Raw genomic sequence first — 25,420 nt, forward strand, 5'->3', positions numbered from 1 at the left:
ATGGGTGGCATTCTTAAGGTGGCCCTAAGCAGAGGTGGTATTTAGTAGGTATTCCTGAAGCATAAAACTGCAAGTCTCTTATTTTCAGAGGGTTATCTTTAGAGGACAGCAGAGTGAGAAAAGTGACTTCTTTTCAGGTAGCCCCGCTACTGCTTTTACTCCATTATCTGAGGCTGGGGTTTGTGCCGTGGCCTGTGGAAGTAGTGACATCACCTAGGGTTTCTCCCTGGTTTTTTAGTCAGGATTCAAATGGATAGGGCTTGCAAGAGCTGGAGCTGGTGCATGAACCAACTGTATGAAGTTCAACAAAGGCAAGTGCCAGTTTCTGCACCTGGGATGGGGCAGCCCTGGTTGTGTGTATGGACTGGGGAAGGAGAGGCTGGAGAGCAATGCTGTGGGAAGGGACCTGGGGGTCCTGGTCCATGGCAAGCTGAATGTGAATCAGCAGTGCCCTGGCAGCCAGGAGGGACAACCCTGTCCTGGGGAGCATCAGGCACAGCATCGCCAGCCGGGCAAGGGAGGGGATTGTCCTGCTCTGCTCTGAGCTGGGGCAGCCTCACCTCGAGTGCTGGGGGCAGATTTGGCTGCCTCAACATAAGAAAGATATAAACCTGTTAGAGAGTGTCCAAAGGAGGCCTCCAGGAAGGTGAAGGGCCTTGAGGGGAAGCTGTATGAGGAGTGGCTGAAGGCACTTGGTCTGTTCAGCCTGGAGGAGAGGAGACTGAGGTCAGACCTCATCGTGGTTTTCAGCATCCTCATGAGGGGAAGAGGAGGGGCAGGCACTGATCCCTGCTCTCTGGTAGCCACTGACAGGACCCAAGGGAATGTCCTGAAGCAGTCAGGGGAGGGTTAGGTTGGATATCAGGAAGAGGCTCTTCACCCAGGGAGTGGTTGGCCACTGGAACAGGCTGCCCAGGGAAGTGGTCCCAGCACCAAGCCTGACACAGTTCAGGAATGCTCTCAGACACATGATGGTATTCTTGGGGTGTCCTGTACCAGGCCAAGAGCTGGATTTTGATGATCCTTGTGAGTCCGTTCCAACTCAAGATACTGTGTGACTGGTGCATGGGGGGTGGTGGCCCTCTGAGTACCAATGAATTGGTGCATTTGTTTGGCGGCTCTTAGGGAGTCCCTGGCCAAAATTCATCCTCACGGGGAGGACACACCTTTCCTGTAGGTCTCATTAAAGGTTTACATATATTAGGAGCAGTACAGGCTGCAGATATATAACCATATATAAGGGTGCTGAAACACTACATAAAAATATGTATCTGGAATTCCTCTGGTCTGTGGCATTAATTAATGAACAAGCTATCACATCTGCTGACCCTCACAGCCTTTTGGAGGAGCTACAAAGACTTATCAATGCTAAAGAATTCTGTTTTAAGGAGCATTCCAAATAATTAAATATCTAGAGGCTGTTTCTTAGGAGCAAGATCCAATTTCACTAATAGGGCAGGTTGACATAACTACTTTGGAGTGTTTTATTTGTTATACTGACTTATATCTGGAAACATTTCTTTCATAATTCACTGAAATGTAGCTTACTTGTTTTAAAAGCAGACATGTTTCTGTTAATATTTTCCAAATGCTGCTCTTACAAATACATAAAATATTCAACAGAAACTACTCGGTTTAATTAGACCTGTTCAGATTTTGCTTTTTTACATGTCAAACACACAGACTACTCCAGTGGATTGAAAATATGCACTATTAAGTGTGTGTTGGGGGAGAGGTCTCTACTTTTTTTTTTTTTTTTTGCTCAACTTTAATGTGTGTTGTCATCACAGAAGCTAGTAAAAGCCTCTCCCAGACTGACCTGGGGTGGAAGCTTTGTCAATTTACATTTCCTGCACAGATAGTAAGAGGAATGTAGAAAATTAATTTAAGATGTGGTATAACTAGCCTATTATGATCATGCTTACTATAAGAAATGAAGCATCCAAGCATCATTCTTTAACATGCACAGTTGTTGAGCAAAATTGAGTCGATATTTCAGACAGCTGCTGTTTTTTTATTTTGTTTCCTCTTTCCCCTGGCATGTCCCTTGGAACAGACACTCAATTTATGTTGTGGTGAGCTTCAGGACCAGAGAGCTCCTCCTTTAGACAGATATTTTAAGATTCTCTGTGTTTTTATGAAGACCACAAAATTTTACCATAAGAACTTGAGTCATTTAAGTTCTTTTCAGTACTGCAGCGTCCTTTGACGCTTCAAGGGCACATGTATCCTGCACAGGGGTGCAGTATGGGAATGAAGGGGTAAATGTGCTCTCTCTAGAATGAGAAGCAATTCTACAAGTCAGTCCAGGATGGTACTCCATAGGTCTGAGCTGCTGCCACAGTGCAACACAACTGCCTCGTGGGGAAACACAGTTGCTTAATGTATGGATCCATTTGAGGCTGGTCCTAACTTAAACCAGGTCTATCCTTCAAGCCATCCCCAACTATACGCAGCACAGAAATATGTAAGGTCTAATTCTTGCTTCTATTAGTAGGCCTTTGTAATTCTGTTCTTCTTAAAAGTACAATGAAATTAGCCCTTGAGTCAAGTTTGAATTATTTTCATATTTTTGGGAGATTAAAATATCTCCCAGATCTCATTAAGTAAAGCCCTAAATAAAATAATTACAATGCAGTTAGGGATTGGAAAGCCTCAGAAGGTTTAGAGGAAATTTCCTCTTTGATGAGCAATTCAGATACTTAAGCAAAGTCTGGATGATAAATTTGAGAAATTCATCTACTCCCTTCCTCTCCTTTCCAGTACCCACTGGCTTCCTGGAGGTGCCCACTCCTCTGCTTCATTGTGTGTTCTTTACCACTGTCCTCTGGGAGCCCCATGCTCTGTGTCCTGCTGTCCTCAGTGTCTTGTGATGCTCTGCAACATTACTGGTGTTTCAACCTCCTGCCTGTCTGCTCCTTTGCTCGCAAGTTTCTTAAACCCTGGTGTATTTTTATGTGTTTCTTTACTCAATTTCTTTTGGTTTTCTTTTTATTAAAACACATCTTCCCCACAGATGAATTTTCCTAAATACTGTCTGTGGTGTTCTGGTGTTGTTAACACAAAACATGTGAACTGAATGGACAATCCTCTGCCAAGAAGGATCACTAACCATTCCAGACACAGGGTAGAAGATGTTAGTGGCTGGTGTGGACCATCAGAGAAGAGAAATAAGTGAAAGGTATCCACAGTGGTAGCAGGCTTTAGATTTGGGAACCAGAGCTCAGTTACCTGTCAATAACAGCTGGGGCAGCCTGGAGGCAGCAAGGGCAGAGATGTGCAAACACTGAGAGAGGAAAGATGCAGGAGGGAATTCTTTTCATATACCACTTTCCAGCTGTATGGATGGCTAAAGCTGCACTTGCTCCTGTCCTGTTTTATGTGATAATCTGATCTGGATCAGCACATCCATGGAACATGACGTATGGCAGCAGTAAAGGTCCTGGATTTTTCTTTCCTTTCATAGCTCTCACAGATCCAGGCATGAATCTCTATCTGACAGAAGTTTAAACTAAAACCTGCACTGACCAGTTTGTACAGTCTGAGGTAGAAATTGAGAATGACTTGGTGCAAGGAGTATGCCAGGTCACGCTGGCTGGTGAGGTGATTCTGCAGCTTCTTGTTGTGAAGGACTGCTTCCTAGGGAAAAGGCACAGCATGGGCTCTTTCGCTCCAAACATGGTGGAAGATGGGGGCTGTGCTTCTCAAATGCTTTGCCATTTAGATAACCAGCATTTAGAGGTTATAGACTGTAAGGTAGAAGAGAGAGAGAAAAACTGCAAAACAAAACCAATCAAAACAACCAGCAGCTGTTGAGGTGTGAGATTTTTCTAACATTGTGAAAATAGCAGAACTATTAAGAACCTGACTTAAGTGCAGGTTGGTAATAAGGAGGTACATATAGTAACATGGCTAGCATATTTGCAGTACTGATAATTCACTTTTGTGAGAGCTTCAGCTGTTTAAAGATGCAGGGTAAGCACAATCCCAAGGAACCAGGCTCCGTGATGCTTCTTTCGATTCTGTATTATTATTCTCACTTTCTAAATGGGACACTGAGACACAGCAGGTAAGTGCTAGTGGGAATGACATTCAGCTCGAGCCCGCAGGCTGTGCCTCTTACTACTGATGTCACAACACTGCATATAATGAGCACATTTAGGAAACAATTTAGCCTTTACCATTTCCTGGTGGTTGTTACATTATGAAAAAGCATTTGAATCTTCACTATAAAAAGGAGCTTAGCCAAAAAAGTACTTTCGTGGCACCTAAGGCAAGTTTCAAAGCCTTTACAGAAGCTCTTGTAAAATGGGCTTCCTCAATCCATTGTGCACTTGCCCCGCTCAGTCTTTTGTCTGGCTGATTACACAGGCTCTCCTCCCTGCCCTTGTCCCTGTTTGTGTATTCCCGGTGGGCTCCGTGCATGGGGTGAGTGGCAGCGGGCGCGTGTGCGCGGTTGGCCCTGGCAAACCCCTGTGCGCCTTTGAGGCCAGGGAGGGCACTGAGAGCCTCTCCTTCTCCCTGCACAAAGGGCACTGTCTGCGGCTGTTTTGTCACTCTGCAGTCTGGTCTCTGCTGCTCCACTGCAAGGCTGCAGCTTTTGCCCAGGACAGGAACAGATGTTTTGGGGCTGTGTTTGTAGGACAGTCCCGCACTAAGCCAGTCTAGGAGTGCACATCCATGTCCTGTCCCACCATTTTCGTTCTGCTGCTGGAACTGCCTCCCTCCCTCGTTAGCCAGGTCCGTGTGTTCAGTTTGAATGCTGATAAGAACAGAGAGCATGTTGTTGTTGTTACTGATTGTGTGGAAATGCTTCCCACTGTGATGCCTTTTAGATGCTCCCTCAGCTGCTATCCTGTGGCAAGAGACAGACTGAGATTTTTGCCTCCTGTGCACTTTACTCATTGGATTAAGGATAAAATTGAAGCTTTCCTAAGAGACTGGGTAGCCTTAAAAATGAATGAATATTTGGGATTAAAGACCCATGAGATAATTTATTTTTTCTAATCCTGTTTAGAAGTAACTATTGAAATAAATGGATTTACTGGTGGAGTTAAGAGGAAAATCTGAATCTAGAAGGTCTCATTGTACATTTACCTTTTGAGTTGTTGAACTCGGAGGATCAGGTAATTAAATTCATGAGTCAGAGAAGAGATGAAAGTAGGTTGTAGGAGTTACCATCCTTTAAAAGTTTTAAAGTTCCAGAAGGAGCTGATATTTCTGTGTTACCTGGATGAATTTGCTGTGGCTTTGTGTCTCCTTTCCTCATGCGATAGTGTTGCTTCTGAGGTGGATGCACCAAGGAGCAGTTGTGATTTTTTGTGTCTTGAAATGATGCTCCATCACTGTGCTTTTGTTGTGGGTTGGTTTGGGTCTGTTTTGGGTTTTTTTTAATGTATTAGTAAAATAATAGAGCCATACAGTGCTTACTTGGGAGAAGGAAGATCTGATCACCTGCTGAAGCTGCAGCTCTCTGCTGTTAAAAGCAGATGGATTTGTGTGTCCAGTCCGGGGCTTCTCCCAATGCACCTGTAAAAGGAGGATGAGTCTTGTTGGGAAGCTTAACATTCCCTCCTTCCTGGAATTATGTCAAGTAATGTCTGCATCTCTTGCAGCAAAAGGTGTGAAGATAATTTGCAGCCTCCTGCATAAGCATTCTTTTAATTGCAGAAAATATAGCTTCCAAAACGCCAGGTGGAGGGGGATCTCTGGGAATTCCTGTGTAGAAATGAGGAACTGAGGAGAGTAAGGATGGGCCAGGTGTCTGCCTTTCATAAGGATATTCCCTGTGTCACATCTGGTGCCAGCATAGCTGCTCTCCCTAAATGATAAGGAAGCTCTGCAGCCAGGCGAGGGCTGAGCTGTCAGGTGGGCCGGGATGGGGAATTACTGTGACGGTTTGATGGCATGTGAGGGATGCTGTGAAGTGTGGCATGGCTCTGACGAGCAGAGGCTCAATTAGGTTCTCCTGCACACGGGCTGACACGCCAGCCATCGGGTATGAGGACGTGTTCTGGTCCATCAAACGTAAAATGACAAAATCATTTGTAATCTCTCATTACCAGGCCCTGTGGGTTTTCCATCTATGCCTCCCTTGTGGCATTATTCAACAGCCAATAGCTTTCTGCTCTTGCCAGCTATACTCAAAAATGAAGTTTTAGGAATTAACTGATATCTTTTACTTAGAGATCCATAGGAAAAGGAATTAGGTCAGATCTGAAATATTGCTACTAATGACTAAGTAGCCTTTATTAATTATTTGCACTTGATTGCAATTTACCATGAGTGGGTGTAAGAGGTTTCACCCTTCTGATTCTCTCTCCCACCCTACAGGAGGTAATGAGCAAAGGGCTGTGTGGTGCTTGGTTGCCAGCTGGAATAAAACCATGACAGTGCAGCCAAAGTTCATTATCTACATTTCTTCCTAGATAGGAAGTGGTTTCTCACAGTATATCATCAGCTTGAAAATATGTTGCAGAAAGCACCTAACTCTTTGCACAATTCTTTTCTTCTAAATTATTTAGAAATTGACAGTGACTCTATTTAACCCTTATGTATGCAAAAAAAGGCACTAACAGGAGTAAAATACCCCTCTCTGATACCCCGTGATAGGACGCTGCCTACCCACCTACAGAGCAGGCTTTGTCTTCCTTGCAGGTATTTCAAGTTTGCTGGGATAACCAGCTGTTCACTGTCTGCTCACGGGATTCACAGCACATCAACCCCATCTCATCTTCAGTGCAGCACAGCAAACATCAGGTCACCTTCCTTGTGATCTCACCTAAACCTGAGCCCGTGCCACACAGCTGTTGGCTTCTTGGTGGTGTTCTGAACACATGCTTGGCTTTTTGGCAAGGCCTGAACCCCCTCTGAAAGGCAGGGACCCTCAGTTTGCCTGGCCAGGGTGCAGAGAATATGCACTGTTTCACGTTTTAAATGTCTGCAGCCTAAATCTGTAATCCAGGTGTGCCTGCTCTTTTCTTTGATTTATCCATTTTGTATGAAAATCTTTAGTATATTAAATAAGTACTTGACCATCTTTTTTTGTGCACATGCTGCATAATGAGGAAGGTTTCTCAAAAGTTTTCTTGCAAGTGCATTCCCATGTGGCGGCTGTTAGTCACAGCTAATTACAGAGGTTGGTGAATGAGGAATATATCTGAGCTCAGGTTCCCCTCCTCCTCTTTCCAGAGTGCTTCAGAAGAAAATAAAATAAAAATCCTGTAGACAAATCCAGGTTTTCTGTGGTTGTAGTCTCCAAAGAGCCCCAGAGCAATCACAGATGTGGTTTCATGTTTCAGGTTTAACTATGTTGTAATAACTACAGTCTTATCTGCAGGAGAAATGCAAGTGGGGAAAGAATCATTAATTGACAGTGAAAAGTTTGACCCAAGCTCTGTGTTTGTTTGTTTTAAGCAGCTGAATGTTTAGCCAAACGATATTTTAACTTCTGACTGCAGCCCTGAAGGTTACAATAATCTTGATAGGTTAAAACCTAGGAATGTTATAGGAAAGGAAATTTAGATACATGTTTCAGGAAGGCCAATCCTAGAAAAGCAGAAATTCTTGTGGTTTAGTTAAAGCCAAGACACAACCTTCAGTTTTAATTCAGCTGCTTACAAGCCTCCCGTGAGGTGCACCGAGCTTACTTTACAACACAGGAAGGTTTTTGGGTGCTTCAGTGGGTGCAGAGCAAGGCAGCTGTGAGAGGTGAAGCTTCATGGCTGAGCACAGGAGGAACCCATAGCTCACATAAAATGTTTGACTACATCTAATTTTCCTATCTTTTGTTAGTGTTCATTCAGGAAGTTTGCTGGGGATATGTCTATTATTTGTTACAAAGGCACCAGTGACCTTCCTGCCCCTATATTAGCAGCGCCTGCTGTTTTTCCATACTGCCAATTGTCAGGAATGCAGATCATCCATATAACTGGGTGTAATCCTCATTGGTCAAATTATTGTCTCAGGAAAACAAAATGCTTTAATTATAAAAAAATAAAAATTAGAGATGTAATCTCAGCAGGACATTCCCACTTAAATGCATATTTGAGGCTGGGAAAATGAATAATTTAGTGGGTAGAGGAGGCAGATTGCATAATGAAATTACATAGGACTCTAACAGTCTCTGTTTTTAACAGGTATGGGCTTTTTAAAGGTTGGATTGTGCTTGGTTTTTGCCCCCAGTTTTTGTTTTCTGTTTTTCAGAACTGCAGAATACAGAAGACTTCAGGAGTAGCTTGAAGTTTCAGAAATATGACTAGGGCTAGGACAGGATTACCCTACCTAGAAAAGAAAGTACAACTGTTGCCTGAGCTTTAGGAAACACGCACATGGATGAAAACTCTTAAACTTAGTACAATACTAAGAGCTGTATAAAACATTATTAGTAACAAATGTAAACATTCCAGTATTTCTTCAGAACAATTGCTTTGTGTACTTATTTGATAAGGAAAGGCTTTATCATGATATACCTGTATCAAAATTATAAAGGTTATATGTTGAAAAAGTTATCTGTTGAAAAAGTACACCTAGAAATTGTACTTGTCATTGCTACATGCTTGGGTTGGTGGATAAACCAGTGTCTCAGAACAGCTCTATACCATGGTAGAGAACACTGAGGGTATCAGTTTTCCTTAAGAAATACTAAGTGAATTTTAAATTATAAGGTCTCTTTTAAAAGTCATTGGAAGGCTAAACACTGTGTGGTGGAGATCTGTAGGAGGCTCAGGGGTTCAAAACCAAGTTGGGTGACAGTGTTCCAGTACTGAAAGTGCTAAAAGGAGAAAGTCTGAGTTTAGTGAAATGCCGTAGCACAGATGGTGCTTATAGCTGCCACATCATGTATCTTGTTGAACTGTGACTGCTGCCCTGTGCTGGGAGAAATTGATTTTTGCCTCCAAAAATTTTTTTTTGTTGTTTTGGTAGTTAGCATAGGGAAGGAGTTCTTATGTTTGAACATCCCCAAACTTTGATAAAAAGCTTTAGATTTAGACTTTTTTATTTTAACATTTTTTCCTTTCTCTCTAGTGAATAAATGCCCCCAGGGCTGAATACTCTTGAAGAACCAAAATAACATCAGACACTAAACTAAATTCAAATGTATACTTTAACATATGTATGTATTTGAATCAATGTGTTTTAAGGCATCCCCTTCAAAAAAACTGTCTGCAAGTAATCTCTGAAGCACAGAAATTGTTTTAATTCAGAAAAATATTGGAGAAGGGAAGAGATTTTTATTTTACACTGATGCAGTTTGTCTTATTTTCCCCAAAGGACACCATGGTTTAATGGATGGGGCTTTAATCTACCCAGAGGTCAGTCTTTGCTAGACAAGTGGAACCTTATTCCTGAGGGAATTGATATACTAATGACACATGGACCTCCCCTTGGTAAGTGAAACAAAAGTTCTGTGTGACTTTTTGCATGAGAATTTTACTTTCAAAATAAGCAAAGTTAATAATGCTATGAGATACTGTAATTGCACCCCAACTCAAAACTATGGATTAAAAACCTTTTTGAAAGAAGTGGAAAATGATGATTAGGCTTAGCTGATCTGTTGAGTTTCCATAAAAAAAAACCTTGAATTTTTTTATTAAATTCAAGCTAGGTAAGATCAACTACCTGACTCTATAACCATTATAGTTTGACATTTTATTTAAGAATACTATTCATCTGACAACCAGTTTCCAATCCCATATGATTTTTTAGAGATTGACTAAAACTTTTGAAACCTTTTCTCACTACAGTGTCATGTTATTTTAAGGTTTGAGAGTAGCAGTCAAGAGTTTAGAACTATGTAGTCACGTATTCTCCTTGATAATGTCCTTGTAAACTTGGAATATATAAGAATAGTTTTAAAGGTATTAATTGGCTTATAAAAAATTTGGGAAGGAATGAAATTATGTTCTTAGATAATTGTTCCTTACTTGATCTAATGACAGGTGAGCACCAGTCTATGAATGCATAATTTGTTTCTTCATTAGATAGCTAAAGTTTCTCATTTAGTTGAATTTTGCTTGTCTTGTCAATATGAGTCATTCACTGATCTCCGTTTTAACTCTTAAGATCTAAACTAAGCTCTGATAGTCTCAGAAAGACACCAGGATACTCATTCAGCAGGGGCAGGGGTACTCAGTTTTGGCATATCTGAAGTTGTTAAAGCCCACACTAAAACTGTTTGGAAAGCCCCACTATCCTTTCTCCATCCTGCTACCCACAAGGTAGCATCACATCTTATTTACTGCTTTTCTTTAAGACACATGTGGCAAGCAGTCTGGGGCTGTATTTTAAGTATTTCAGTTGGGTTTACAACAACTGAGCCTTTTATAAATATGACTTACCAGGATGAGGAAGTGTGGCGGTCTCCTCATTACCCTTACTGTGAGAAGAGTGATTTGGTCAGGGTTTTGGTAAGCTCTTGCAATCCAAGGGGTCAGATCACACAATCACAGGAAGTCACTGAATCACAGTCACGTACTATATTCATGATAGTGAATACAGAAAAATCTCCTCAGAATTGCAAGGTGCCATTATAAACCAGCACTTTAAGTGCTTCCAGGCTGGCTCAGTGTTCTCATAGAGCTTCTTGGTGACCGTGGAGTCAGGAATTGATGCATGCTTCTGTTTTTTACCACAATTAAGTTAAGAGTCAGCAATCTGAGCAAAGCTAAGGTGAAAAAACGTCCAGAAAGTTTTTGACCAATGTACTTACTGATCCTTTTATATTCTGGTTAGTTTTTTAATACCACTTAGAGAATGTTGTAAGATGATCAGCAAATTCCCTTTAACCTTCCTGGAGCTCCCAGCGTGCTGCTGTGTTAAAGCAGTGACACAGCATCCCCTGACAGTGGAGCCACCGGATATTGCAAACCAGGGCCTTGAATAGCGCTCTCTTAATCGCTTAATTTTCCCAAAGAAGCAAAAAAAGCCCTGCAAGTGTGTTTATAATGTTTCATGGGTGCTGTTTTAAATGGGTTGTTCATCCATCTGCTCTGAATTGGGTTCATACAGAAATACTGTGACGCTGCAGACACTAATGAGTGCTTTAATTGAATAAGCGTGCTTAAATTTTATGTTTGAAGGAGATAATGAAGTTCAATTTCAAAAGGTTGGCACTGTATCTTAACTACAGACACAGATTAGGTGTCAGTACTGTGTCTAAAATGAGGGGCTCTAGGTCTCAGCCTGCATGGTAATATTGACAAAATACTGCTTTTTAAATAAATGTTTACTTGTTTACTTATTAAGTAAATATTAAGGGAGGTAGAGCTGTAACTGGACTCCTTGGTCACTCTAAAATTTAGCCAAGTTGATGTCCCAGCATGTCTTTACTACCTGGAATTAGCTTAGCACAGGCTGTAATTATGCTGAAGTCAGTAGCATGTGCTACAGTTGGATGTGGCTCCTGATTTCCCTTTTACTCCTCCTCGTTCACCTTGCCCTGCTGATCCTTTTCTGTGCTAGTCCAGGCAGCAGACTCCTGTAAGGACTAATGTCAGGTTTTGTACACGTTTCTGTATTATCTGTAGGACCAAGTGGCAATATAGTCAATTAGCACTGGCTTGTTGGAAGCTGTTTTGCTGCATTGCTTGGGGTCGGTGACAAGGGCTCAGAAGTAACCTGATGCTTGCAGACCATGGTCCTCTGGAAGTTGCAGGAGTCTATATTTTAAGTCTTTGGGGTGGCAGCTGTATTGTGTCATAGCTCAGCTCATCTTCCTGAGCTGTTTCATTTCTGGAGTGACCACATAGTTAGAAGCTGACTCCTCTAAGAGCTGGGGAAAGGGAAGAAAAATCTGCAGCAGTGCCAGGAATAAATGTCCCTGGGTTTCAAGGTGGAAGATGAGTTTAAACCTATAGTTTAAAAAACCAAATCACATCCAGAAAAATATTAATGCAGATGGAGGGAGGAAATCTTAAGGAAGACAAAGTGACAGTGAAACATTTCTTAAAAGCCATTGTGTGCTTTAATGGAGAGGTTATGACTAGAGATAATGTAATAAACCCTGTGTGAATTATGACTTCCTGAAAGACTATGTGAAACCTTACCTGAATAGAGAAAATTAACAGTATTGATTGCATTGTGCCTTCAGGTTTTCGAGACTGGGTTCCGAAGGAGCTGCAGAGAGTGGGTTGTGTGGAGCTGTTGAACACAGTGCAGAGGCGAGTAAGGCCCAAACTCCATGTCTTCGGTGGGATTCATGAAGGTAAGGAGCAGTACTATTCCCTGTTTCATCTCAGATTTCAAGAAGCACATTTTGATGGTGTATTGCAAAGGATAATGGTATATTGGATTAAAGTAGGGAAGGAGTTCAGGGAAGTGGTTGCATGCACAGCACTTTGTAAATTTATTCCAGAATTAAAACAGACTGTTTCAGGAATGTGTGCTACATTTAGCCACCTACATCTTTCACTGTGCAAAGGTTGTTCTATACAGGTTATTTGAAAGCAATTCAAATCTTGACAAACTTGGTTAGAGAAACAGATGAGATTCCCCACACTTGCAAGCCAAAATGAAAATTATCCCCATTACTCCAAGTACAGGAGCTAAGAAAGGTGCTAGAGAAAAAACGAACGCGAAGACAACTTGCTGTTTCTGCTCACCTCCTTCAGGGTATAAGGAGAAGCAGAAAGGAGGGCATCTTGACTCAGGCACCAGGAGGAGACACTGCCAGAAGTCACGGTGCATACATTTCTAAAAGCACCCTGTAATACAGTCTGTGCTCTGTGTTACCCTCCAGGAGTCTCATGTTTTAGAAGAGATATTACCCCTCTGTCAGTGCCAGGACAGGCAGAGTGTGAAGCTTCAGAAACAATGAGCTCAGTTTGTGGCAGTGGAAAAGACTGAGAGATTAAATACATTCTGGAGATACTTAAATATTTAATACGATTTTGTAGCTTTCATGTGGCTGAGAGACAAACACTAGGAGTTCTGCCTGAGAGAGAGTGTAAGACTTCATGACCCTAGAACTCAAAATTACACATTAAATGTTTTATATTCTCCCCCCTGGAGGTTTCTCCATTGTCTCTAACTAGGTTCTCCATAGGCCTAAAGATTTCAAGGACTCCATAAAAGAAAAATAAAAAAAAGGACAGCTTTCTCTGCTAGTGGTGTTGGTTTTTCTGAAGCCCTTGTGACTTCATACAATGATTTCCATGCCTGGCATCTGTAAATAAAGAGTTTATACTGGGAATACTGACATGACCTTCTGCATAGGGGCATAAATAACAGCCCTTTAATGCACCCAGGAAAAGATTGGGTATTTTGTACAAATATTAGTCTGTGAATATTAAAAATAAATGAATATAGCAAGACTTCCAGCTAAAATGTGTAAATTGTCTACAGCCTTTGTAGGCACATTAGGTGGTGAAACTTCTGGTTGTAATAGTGCTAAGGGTGGGAGAGGAGGGTGTCTGGATGTACAAGACCATTATTATGAGAAAGCACCAAGGAACCACATGCAGCACCCTACATTTAAATCCTGAGGAAAGGTGGCAGCACATATTAAAAGTGAACATTCAAATAAATTCTTATAAGAATACCAACAAAAAATCCTTTCCAGTACTTACACAGAAGACATAAGAATGCCTTGTTTCAGTACAGGAAGAAATAGCAAAGTGTTAAGAGCATTATCTTATAGTGCAATTAATTTTTATCCAACTCCAGCTGAGATGAACAGGCGCCGCATTCCCGTGAACCAACAGAGGCTATTCACACATTTTGGTGATGTAGGTTTTTTCCCCCTGGTTGATAAGCAAAACAACCACAAACAAGGTTTTCCCCACCATGAGATGATCTAAATCAAAATTGCCAGTCTAAATAAATAAAGTAATACAGGTGGACAGTGCAGCAATTCAGAAGTGATTATTCTTTCTGATAGGCACTGTGGGTAGCTGTATTTATCTTGGTTTTCAGACAGCAGTGATCTGTACTGTATCATAATGGTTTAAAAGAAAAACATTTTTCCTCTGTAGGTTTGCAGTAGGAAGCTCTCTTCATCTATGAAACTCTGGAGTTTTTTTTTTCAATTATTTTTTTTTAAGTATATTTAGGGCCAAATACTTCCTAGATGTTTTCAAGCTTCTTTGTTAGCTTTTTGTGGATGTCAGCTGAAAATGCTCACACTTCTATAAAAAAAAATTTAAATATATATATATATATAAAAATTAAATAATGGAGACATAGAATAGTTTGGGTTGGAAGGGACCTTAAGGATCATCTCATTCCAAACCCTCTGCCATGGGCAGGGACACCTTCTACTAGACCAGGTTGCTCCGAGCCCTGTCCAGCCTGGCTTTGAACACTTCATGAATGGGGCAGACACAGCTCCTCTGGGCAGCATCTGAGTATGTGCATGTGCATATTTTTAACCTGCTGATGAGTTCCTGAGGTCTCAGAAGCCAGTATGAGCATCAGCTCGGCAGTGCTAGGATGAGGAACTGGGTGATAAGGGCTAGCACGTGAGAGATGACAGAGCTCAGGTCATTGCCCAAAGAGGGGGTGTTTAGGATAAACCAAAGTTACTTCTAAATCTTTTGCTTCTGAATTGTCTTTTACTTCTGACAGACATGACAGGCATGCAAACTATAGCTCACTAATTAAGTAATTAGAAAAAGAACATGTGTGGTTTGAGTTTCTGCCATACCCAGTTGCAACAGAGGATTTTCCGGGAGTGGGAGAAATAGTTGTACGTAAACCAGAAGCACCCGTTCTTACTTCAAACACAGTACTGTGTATTTCTTTCAGTCAAGCTTTTGTGGCAGCTCTCAAGAGCTGGTATCACTTTGAAGGGGTTAATTTGCTTTCATTGCAAAGCATGGATCCCCCAGCAGCGTTGGGGTGCGGCTGCCCCGTGTGTCCCTGGCAGTGAGCGTGCCCCGTTGTCCCCACAGGTTATGGCATCATGACCGACGGCTACACCACCTACATCAACGCCTCCACGTGCACAGTCAGCTTCCAGCCCACCAACCCTCCCATCATATTTGACCTTCCAACCCCTCAAGGATCCTGAAGCACTACTGCACATTTGGAACTGGGGAAGGTCTATAAACTGCCATTTTCTAATTACGAAACTTACATTCAGTTACATGTTTATTTCAAAATAGGGGCTAGGGGGGATTTTGGGGGAACCATGGGGGTTTTTGTTTTGGGGTGGGGTTTGGGGTTTTTTTTTTTTATTTGTAAATTGCTGGTGCAAAAGAAACAAGAAGAAAAGTTAGAGGTTGTGCTTTTTGGAAATGCAGCATTCATTTTAAATTGATAAAGCATTGTGAATTTGTAAAATGAATTTTGTTTTTCAATAAATTTGCCATTGTAAATTGTTATAGTGTTCTCAAAAGGACAGCCAAGCTTTCTTTTAATAAGTGAGAGACCTTATTTTAATATTATATTATAAGCTAAAAAATAGGCAGCATTTAAAAACACCCAAATTTGCACAACTTATGTTATTGTCGGGGTTTTTTTAAGTGTCTTCTTTTTCCCTAGGTTTAAATGTTAGCTTTTTATCTCCATTTATATCAATTTTTTTTAGTAGCACAAACAATGTTTTGGGGTCCATTTACCTCTTGATATGTGTGCATGTGCTTAAATTTGTTTCTATCCATGGTAGAATGCAGCAAGGGGAGAATAGACTTCTCAGTTGTTTGTCTCTACCTGCTTTATAAAGACTGATCTAGATAGCCACAGCCTGTATGTGATATCTACCTTCTACTGTTTCTTTTTTAAATTATTTTAGCTTTAAAAGACTGGGGGTGAAAGCTGCAAAGAGCAGGTATTTCATGCAGTAAAAAAAAAAAATTGTAAATGCGGACTCCTTTTAAATATGAATTTATATATATATGTATTTTTTGTGCATTATAACTAAGCTAGGATTTAATATTGCCAGTATAGCATCTGCAAAATTATGCTGTACAGCACATCTAAATTATGAAGGATGTGACACATTTTTCCAAGTGCTCAAGGCCTTTAAGAGCCTGAGTTAAATCTTTGTTGTAGTTCAGGCATGTATAGAGTCAAATGGATACAATCAAGCCTAAATAAAATAAGGCTTAGTTGTCCTTTATATTTAAATATTCTTCTTGTCTTTTTTATTTCCTTTTTCTTATTTTGCACTGTGTGTAAATGCAATCTCACTAGCACAAAATATTGTTGCAGATAGTTATTTCTGTTCCACCACTGTAAATGCTATTGAGCTTTGTTCTGTTTTATGTTACCTTGTTAATGGGATTTAGAAAAGCAGTTGTTTCTTTAAATTTATTGTGATATTATATCTAGCGGCCTTTATATGCAAATAAAATTGCAAGATTTTTAAATACGTGGTTCAAGGGAATTATGTGTTTTTTTGTGGAATGAACAATTTTGGGGAGTGATGATAAGGGTAAGTAAAAAGTTTTCTATTTCTCAATAAATTTATATTGCAGACCATTCATCAGATGTCAGTTGGGTCGATAAAGCACTCAGAGTTTCCCTTCTGTTTCTCTTCCATCCATCTCTCCATTCCTTTCGGACAGAAGGGATTTTGTCTTTAGGTGCTGCAGTTCAGTGTGACCAAGTTTGTGCCATTAAGCCTTGTAGGACACTATTCCAAATGACACGAGGAAGAAATGATCAGGCAGTAACCTTTGTACTTCCTCACTTGGTCATTAGCACCGAGCTGCAGGTGTCTTATGCTCATCCACTCTGGGTTAAAAAATGAATAGTCAATAGGTGAAATACATCACTTTTTATGTGGATCTCTTGTCAGTTTTGTGGCTACAGCGGGATCCACCACTGGCAGGGGAATCGCAGGGGAGTGTGGTTCTGTGTATGCCAGTGGAATGACAAACACTGCAGGGCCTGCTGGTGTTGCTGCATACAGTTATATAGATAATAACAGTCTTGTTCCAAAACAGAAGGTATGGCTGCAAAAACCCAGTTTCAAACACGAGAAAATAAGGCACAGTTTTCATGAATCTGCATCCGCAGTACCGTTCACAAGACCTGGAGAGAGACAGAGTATCCCCATTTATCTTAGCAGGTTGTTAACTTTTGTCGTTATTTTGATACAACGTTTATAGACAAACAAATCCAAGAGTACAACTTAGAGGGCCACTGTATTTTGATGCAACATGCATGACCCATATCTGTGGAGTTGGCTGAAATCTTCAGATTTATAAGGCTACTATACTAAAGTCTTTTTTGGGGAAGAAGCTGCTGTACCTCTTAAATCTAGTTCTTGTTCTGTATGTGGAATTTATTGTCAGGTTTCCTTATGAAATAGATAGGTACTTTCACTCTTTAATGATATCTGCCTCTCTTTGCTTGCAGTGCTGGTTATTTTGTCCATTGAGCCAAAGGAAGAAAGGTCATCCAATATTAGTCCTTACTTTTGGATGTAGATGCAGGATCTATCTTGTGGACTTTTTTCAGCTAGCAGTGAGAAGACTAGGAAATGGGTTTTGACAACCACAGCTGTTTACTGGCAGAGAACTTTTGAGATGGCTGTTCTTCCTTGGAGAAAGCAATTCTTGGAGCACATAGAATTCATGTATGTGGCACGCCTTTGATTATTCTGTTTCACTGATCCGTTGCTTGTTGTCACTGCATAAGGAGGAAACACCCACAGCCTCAGATGCTTTGTAGTGCCATGAACTTTCAGATGAACAGAGAATAGCCACTGTATCTGTGTTGCTCTCCAGCCTTGTGGAGGACCTGGCATCTCTTCACTAGCTACAGCAGGTACAGTCCATGGCACCAGTCTGTCATGTCTCTGCCTCTTAACAAAAATTGGGTTATTCCAAAAGCAAAAATTCCAAGCCAACAGGTTTGTTCCAGGATTTGAGCAGACTTCAGGCAGCAAAGCGAGTGGATGGTAGTGGAAGTGCATCCAGGAGTCTGCCTTGGGTAAGACTGGTAGTGAGAAAAGACCAGAAGCAATGCCGTGAAGAAGCAGCCTCTGCAATAATCTAAACTGGTACCTGTAGCCATAGATGACCTAAAGGTGTGAATCTTGGTTTCAGCTCTCTGCCATGTGGCTTTTTGGCTGCATGCTGCAGCAGGTGTGTAACTAAGTGGTTCTGCAAGGCCTGCATTTGTAACCACAGGCTAAGACTTCCTCCTTCCATTTAGATGCATCAAGGATTGTCACTTCTTTGTCATCAGTTGGTGTTGGTGCTAAATGTCGCTGTAAACTTACAGAAGTAAGTCTTCAGGGGCACTGTCTAACCCTGGGTTTTCTCTTGGTATTTTTATCTCTCTCAGGCTCTGTCAGCTTCACCTTGCTGGTGGTTCAGCACTGAGCTTCTCTCCTCCATGCCAGAGTATTTTAAATTTTATTCCCTCAGTTTTCTTTTGTCCTTTCAGAAATTGATCTAGTTTTCCTCTTCTGAGGAAGCTCTCATTTTGGCTAGCAGCAGTTACAAAAAGGCTGGGAAAATATTAGCAGTTTGGCTTTTTTTCTTTTTGTACTCCTTAGAGATTTTGAAATGTATAGGTGTCTGTCTGTGCTGTCAAGGCAGGTAATTTTCCTTTGCTGGATGTCAGCCATCTCTGACAATCAGGGTAACTGGGACACAGTATGGTTTGAAGAAGGTTGATTTCACAGGGAGGCAAAAGTGTGTGATGAATCTGCTTCTTTTCAAGGATGTTTCTCTACTAAAAGTAGCTCAATACATGTATGCAGAATAAAGCTTGGGTAATAAGTCTTTCTCTGGGGTCTGGTCCAAGCCCACTGAACTCACCAGGAGTCTTTCTATTGACTTCAACTGGCTCTGGATCAGACACCTGGCATCTCTCTGGATTGTGTTTCTGTCTATTACTCATCCTTCAAGCTGGAGGAGATGGTCCTTGGTTAACATGCAAGAACCTCTTGGCAGGAAGAGGGGCCTACCTATTGAAAGTGCTGAATCCTTCCAAGTGATTGATTAACAGCAGTGTAGTCGATTAACCTTTCTTCTTGTGAGAGCAGCTTCCATCTCGTCATCTCGATAAGGCTGAAAGCAGTCAAGGCCTTTAGCAGGGGAGGGCTGGGGAACAGGATGTTCCCCAGAGGTGATTGGTTCCCAATTCTCTCTGCATAGTGAATTTAGTGAATTCAGCAGACCTTGGGGTCAAGCATTTATTAGGCTAAGAGACTGTCGAATCAATCTGGTCTACTCCAGGCAAGTTCTACCAGGAGAATGGGTCTTGCCAAGACTCTGTCTAAGAAATAGATTGATGGCTGACTCCCGGTTGAAGCTGCCTTTCTCTTTTCCATTTTCCGTGAATCAGAGTTTTTCCCCTCACTGACACCAATATTTTCTCCTTAGACAAATTTTATTAAGGAAGCTTTTGGAAACTATCTGTAAATTAAGTCACAGGAAGAGTTCCAAACTCTGTAGTCCTTCCATTCTGTGTTATACTGACCCAAGGGCTTTCTTTGCGGCCTTGCTTTTTGACTACATGTGTTTCAATTACATTTCTGGAATTTTCTTTTCACCCCTTCTCTCCCTTCCTCCCCCTTCTTTTTTCAATTTGATATTCTCTAGCTGTTATAGGCAGGCAGGGATTCTGATTTTTCTTTGCCTAACATCATAGCTTCTTACTGGAAAGAGAAATGCACTGTAAAAGCAAGTGTCTTTTCTTTCCTTTATTCTAATGCTCACTTCCTTGCAGATTCCTCATTTGCAGTAACCAGGCTCTTGTGCACTATCATCAGCTAATTTACTTTAGCTACTCAAATAAAATCATGTTATGATCAGGCTCGATGATAAGGATGTCAGCTGCCAGAGGACAGCCTCTGCACCCCTGTGGGCGGGTTCCAGCTGTCAGAGCTCTGCCTGACCTGCAGAAATGCAGGGAAAGGAACTCTAGCACAAGAGTGCAGCCTGAGTGCAGCATGGAAGGCTAAAGTCAGGTTTTAACATTTTCATCTTCAGTTCCTGCCACCCTAACCAAGAGAAAATGCAAGAGAAGTCTGAGTGAGCTTAGTGCTCTAAATCAGTTTTCAGTCATCCATATTGATTTGTTTCTTCCCCATCTAGTAATCACTTTCCATGCCTCCACCCCTGGCAGGAGCCAGCCAGTGTTGTAATGATTCTATTAGGATGTGGCTATAAGGATACATCTCATTTTGGTTTAGCTCTTGTTTTCCTCAGGCTCCATTTACTTTTTGTTGATTATAGAGTAGAATCAGAGGAGTCCTTCATTTCTTCTGGGCAGCATTTTCTGCAGTTCTTACTACACAGTTCAGTCACTTATTTTGTAAAGGTTTCAAGGTGAAAGGGGGTGTGACAAAAACCTGTACCTGAGTTCAGGGTAACTGAATGAACAGCCTACATTCATCTCTTCCTCAAACAGTGGGTAGTACTTCTCTAGGTAGATGTCAGTGGTACCATAGGGCTTGTCATTTTTATGAACTGAGGAGCTGGGACTGCAAAAGTCCTAGGAGTTTAGATAAACAGCAACATATTCCAAAAAACAGACTAGAAAGCATAGACTTAAAAGTACAAAATAAAAGACTTAGTCTTCCTCAAATTGCAATAAGATCTATTTTTGTGTTACCATTATATTGAAGTGGCATAGTAGTGTCAGTCTGTTCCCAAGGGCCCTCAGTTACTAAAGGAACAGCACCACAAGTATAAGGGTTTTGCATGCTCTGCTCAAGCATTTTCAACATTCACTGTTGTGTGAGGACTTCAGGAAAATATTTTCTCTCTTCTGGTGAGTTGCTGCAATTGGAGGAAGAATGTAAACTTTCTTTTTTTATGAGCACTATTGTAGATTCTTTAAGAGGTCTGAAGCAGGTACAAAATCTGCATTATTGTGAGATACAAACTGCAGCTTTGTCAGTAACACCACACTGTTATTGGATTTGTGTTAGGAGGTAGAGAATTTTGGAGACAGTGTGTTTGAACATCCTATTGACACTACAAAGCTCAAGCCCAACTCTGGCTGGGAGAGGGGCAGTTCCTAAGAGGAGCTAAATTGTATTGATTACGGTCTCCTAATCAACAGAACAGCTTCTTGCACAAAGTGCTGTTGAATTTTCTGCAGACTTGAAACTGTAAAATACATAGGCTTATTCATAATCAATTAATACTCGATATAAAACTTTGAAATCCAAGAGCTATATCAGTTTAAAATGAAATTCAGGTGGTTTGTTTTTATTTGTGATTTGTGTTTCTATTATCAAATTGAGACCAGATTTTCAGATATGTTTAGGTTGCCAGTAATGTGTTAAGTCTGAACACCCCATCACTTGTAGATGGAAGTACGTTGAAAGAATTCCAGTTTTGTGGCATGTCTTATAAAAAAAAATATTACCTGTTGTTCTAAGATTTTTCTGGAGCTACTGTAGGTACCAGTTAGACTTAAGCACAGTGGATAGTCACAGATAAAATTTACTCTTCTTAGTATAATGCCCTAGAGCAAACTGTCAGCTATGTGAATAAAAGCTGGAGCTCTCAGCTACACTCCAGGAACACAAAGACTTTCCTGACTCAGTGTTCCTTGTCCACCATGGTCAGAGTGTCCCTTTACTGTGAAGCCTGAGTCAAACAAGAATCAGGGAAAGCAAAAAGCCAATAACTGCTATTTACTGTTAGAGCAGCTGTGGGACAAAAATCAAGCTGATCAGCTACAGTTAAACCAATGGCCTATAGCCAAGCTAAGGATGGAATCCTTATTTTCTGATCTGCCCTTTTGCTGCTGTTCGGTTCCTCACAACATTTTATTTAGAAAGATCGTACCATGAGAACGAACCAGCTTTCTAATCCTAACTTGGAGAAACAAAATAATTTAAAAGCCCACAAAAGATTTCACATTAAAACTGTAATTTGAACCAATGATAACCAATAGATAACTGAAAGGCCATTTGAGAGACAAACTGGATTTCCAGGCTAAAATACACTGGCTATAGTTTTGGCAAATGTTAGACAAACAGTATTTTATGGCTTGTTTACTGTAATCTTCCTTCTTAAGGGTGTGTGCCAAAATGCCAGGGCAGGAACAATTCCAAGACCATCCCAGCCCAGATTTTTCTTTTGTTTGGAGAGGGGAGGTGGAGTGTTGGAGGAGGGTTTTTTGTGAGTGTGAAGTAGTTCCCAAGGCCTCTATTCCTTAGTAGGAAGTGCTCTTTGCTGAAGTCTTAATCCCAGTTTAGTTTTGTTCAGACCAGCCAGTTGGACTTGTACATGTCTCACAGTAAATTTTTTTCTGAAACCGCATTTTGATAGATTTTGTTCCCAGCTTAAAGCCAAGCTCGAACAATGGGGGCAGGTACATGGCGTGGTTGCACTGATGATTTAGAGTTTGCTGGCTTTTATATGGAACAAGAGGAAAGCTGGTCTGGTGTCAGCAGTCATTACCTTCTGTCTGTGATGTGCTTTCCCGACACAGTGGCACTTGAGAGGCTGCTTTGTAACCACGTTACTATGAAAACAGACTTTTCCAAGGAACAAATCATCTATCCAGAGTGCAGTAACCATATGCAGACAACCCCAGCTGTAGCTCTGGCTTCCACTAGTATCATTATAGATCTGAATATCTGTATAAATGCCAATTAAGCTGTGGTAGCACTGTTTGTCACAGAAAGCTTGGCCATAAAATAAAAATACCTCCGTTTCTGTTGCCAGACAATTCGAAGAGGACTTCTGCTGCAGTAGATCAGCCTTGCATGATTACAGAATTGTAGGATGTAGTTTCGCCATTTCTGGGGATCTGATTTTGTGAAGTTGGTGATACTGCTTGTGTGTGTTAGGGATGCAGGGCTGGCTGCTGTGAAACCATCTACAAAACACGAGACCTGACAAGTTATAGGAAAAGCACTTCTATTGGACAGAAGAATCCTAAAGCCCAAGAATAGGGCAATGGAAGAAATACTGGGAATGTGTGTAGTAGATAACACACAGTTTACTCCCTCCTCCAAGCATGCATTCAAACAAGAACATCTTGCCTGAAGTTTGACCCTCAGCAATTACAGCTGATTTTAGAAATTACTGTGAAGCGCAGTGCACGTGCCTATGAATCATCTGAATCATCCTGCATATTGACTTGTGTGTTTAGTTCCTGAAATAGCTGTGTGAACTTCCCTGGCCTCTAAAAAGCAGTCTGTATCTATGCTGTTGTGTATTTGTTACTCCGCACACAGGCCAACAGCGTGCCGATAATTTGATGCACATCTGCAGTACGAGTGCCTGACCTGCCATCCAGCTCAGCTGGTTCTTCTTCCTTTGAGACAAGATAGTAGCCCTTCATAGCAAATGGAGCCTCTCTAATCTTCAACCATTGTCCATTTACACATGAGTAAATAGGTTAAACTGTTCATAAAATGATAGAATCATATGCGGAGTAATACAAAGTGGCAGTAGCAAAACTGAAAAGCAGCCCATTATATTTTGCTCTGGGTTGTACTTGCCAATGTTCTGAAGACTAAGCACGGTTTTTAATAACAATCACATTAATGGGTAAGGGGAAATATGGTTGTTCAGAGAAGTTTACTCTTTTTCCTCCTACCAGGGGACACAAATGCTCTCAGGATGGCCCTCCTGAGCTCAGTGCAGCCATTCACTGTTTTCCTGCAAGGACCCTGCCCCAGTGACAATGGCCAAAAGGAGGTAAAATGTGCTCAGCACACTAGAATTGTGTCTCTGCAATTGAGAGGGCACTGAGTTTCATTCTATTAGTTTTCATTTTCCTGCCTACTTCTTTGTGGTCTGGCTGGCCCAGTATCCTTCCGATCACCCAGCTCATTTCCTCCTCTGCAGCAGCACCTTTGAAGGTTGGTGCTGCTGGGCAACTTCACAGGTTCCCCCTGCCAGCACCCATCCCCCCATGGGATTTCCCTCCAGCAGTGGGAATGGGTCCCTGAAACAGGCAGGAGAGAGAACAAGCAGTAGTAATATGTTTTAGTGTGTTTGCATGCACAGCAGCGCAGCTTTCCTCTAGCATACAAATAAAGAATACCAATATTACAGGGATGATTACCTGAGCTAGGCAGTTTCCCAAGGCCTTCATCATCCCTTACCCTCTAGAAAGTTCCTATGATCCTACAATGATCACTGGACATTATTTTTTCATTTGGATAGTTTGTCCAATATAATTCAGCCCTTATGGACTTGCAGCTCATCCCTGTTGTAATAGGTCACCATATGCTTCGCATCTGGTCCTACAAAAGAAGCCATATTACACATACGATGACAACTGTTTTAGGGGACGGTCTCCAGAGGCTGGTAACTGTGACTAGCAGTCTTGACAATTTAGCAGTTTCATTAATCAGCATTAAAATCTCATTTTACTATTACAGGCATAATTACTACTAATCCAAATGATGACTAAAATAAGCAATTTCACGAGTTTTATTTAGCAAGCTGATACAGACAATTTTTTCTAAAATGTAGGCATTTAGTAAAAAGCCAACAGCAAGTCCACCACTGTGTCTCATCAAAAATTATTGGACCAAACTGATCTCATCAGTGATGATAGAGCAGAAGTGTATTTAATCAGAAAACAAGCAAAGGATGTAGACTCCATATATGATGTTTTTCAGAATTCAGATCTTTCATTTGTCACAGGAGAAAGTGCTGCTTTAGAATTGCCTGGAATATCTGAATATTTGCTGTCAGGTGAATATTTCAGTTTACAGTTGGGATATAACTCTGGCTTTTATTGGTGAGGGGGAGGGAAAAGAAAAAGGAGCCAATTTGCAGACAACTGTATGCAGGGAAATTGTCTCCTCTTGCCTCACACAACACATCCTGGAACCCACTGGTATTTGAAGTTTGAAACACTTATTTTCTGTATGTTTGCTATAGGGGATTGAAACTTGATTCTTTACTTGAAATACTTGAAGTCTTCCAAAGAGATAAAACACAGGAGCCTGGATTACTCACTGACTGCCGTGTACAGTTCCATGCATGTGTTTGTGGCTCTTCTCCAATGTCCTGCGAGCCTTTTCCTGACGTACCATCCACTAAAACATGAACAAGGGGAGGCTATGCCACGTGGACAGGTACATTCTAACTTTCAATAGTTCATATTGTGAGACAGCTGCCTGGAGGAAGTCAGCCTGGAAAACTGAGAAAAATGTCTTTAAAAAGAGCCAGAGAGAAACAATTTGGTTCTCTTCTTCATTACTCATCAAATCGAAATCCATCCTGTGTATGCCACCACAGTGTGGGCTAGAAAAAGGAAACTGCATTCTCTTCAAGTAAAACACTTTCTTCTTCCCTGTTGAAGGAAGAGTTACTTTCTGTCAGATTTACTGAAAATTTGCACCCCAGATTCAGCGTAGCGGCAAGGTACGTGCACCTCTTTAAACTTTGGCAGGATCAGGGCTAATTTGCAGTGGTTTGTTTTAACAGGAAATGCTCTAAAAGTGCCCTGGAATCTGCTCTGTGTATGTCCTGTGGGCACCTCTTCGAGAACAAACAATTCCTACAGCACTGGCAGCTGAAATTTCCCCTTT

The 25,420-nt window shown here is 41.2% G+C and overlaps 1 protein-coding gene and 1 long non-coding RNA gene across 3 annotated transcripts in view; one reads left to right on the forward strand and one right to left on the reverse strand.

Annotated features, from left to right (window-relative positions):
* Positions 1-15,135, forward strand: part of MPPED2 (metallophosphoesterase domain containing 2) — a 104,473-nt gene extending 89,338 nt beyond the window's left edge. For both annotated transcript variants that reach the window (XM_017726373.1, XM_008644079.2), the window contains exons 5-7: positions 9,274-9,389; positions 12,092-12,205; positions 14,892-15,135. In XM_017726373.1, coding sequence (XP_017581862.1) covers positions 9,274-9,389; positions 12,092-12,205; positions 14,892-15,010 — 349 coding nt within the window. In that variant the 3' untranslated portion in view covers positions 15,011-15,135. The remainder of the gene's footprint in view (positions 1-9,273; positions 9,390-12,091; positions 12,206-14,891) is intronic.
* Positions 15,136-23,730: 8,595 nt separating this feature from the next.
* LOC108444728 overlaps positions 23,731-25,420 on the reverse strand; it is a 16,272-nt gene continuing 14,582 nt past the window's right edge. Inside the window, exon 3 of the long non-coding RNA XR_001859382.1 lies at positions 23,731-23,741. This is a non-coding gene — a long non-coding RNA (uncharacterized LOC108444728). The remainder of the gene's footprint in view (positions 23,742-25,420) is intronic.

The sequence above is a fragment of the Corvus brachyrhynchos genome, unplaced genomic scaffold, assembly GCF_000691975.1.
Source record: "Corvus brachyrhynchos isolate BGI_N302 unplaced genomic scaffold, ASM69197v1 scaffold281, whole genome shotgun sequence".
Lineage (NCBI taxonomy): Eukaryota > Metazoa > Chordata > Aves > Passeriformes > Corvidae > Corvus > Corvus brachyrhynchos.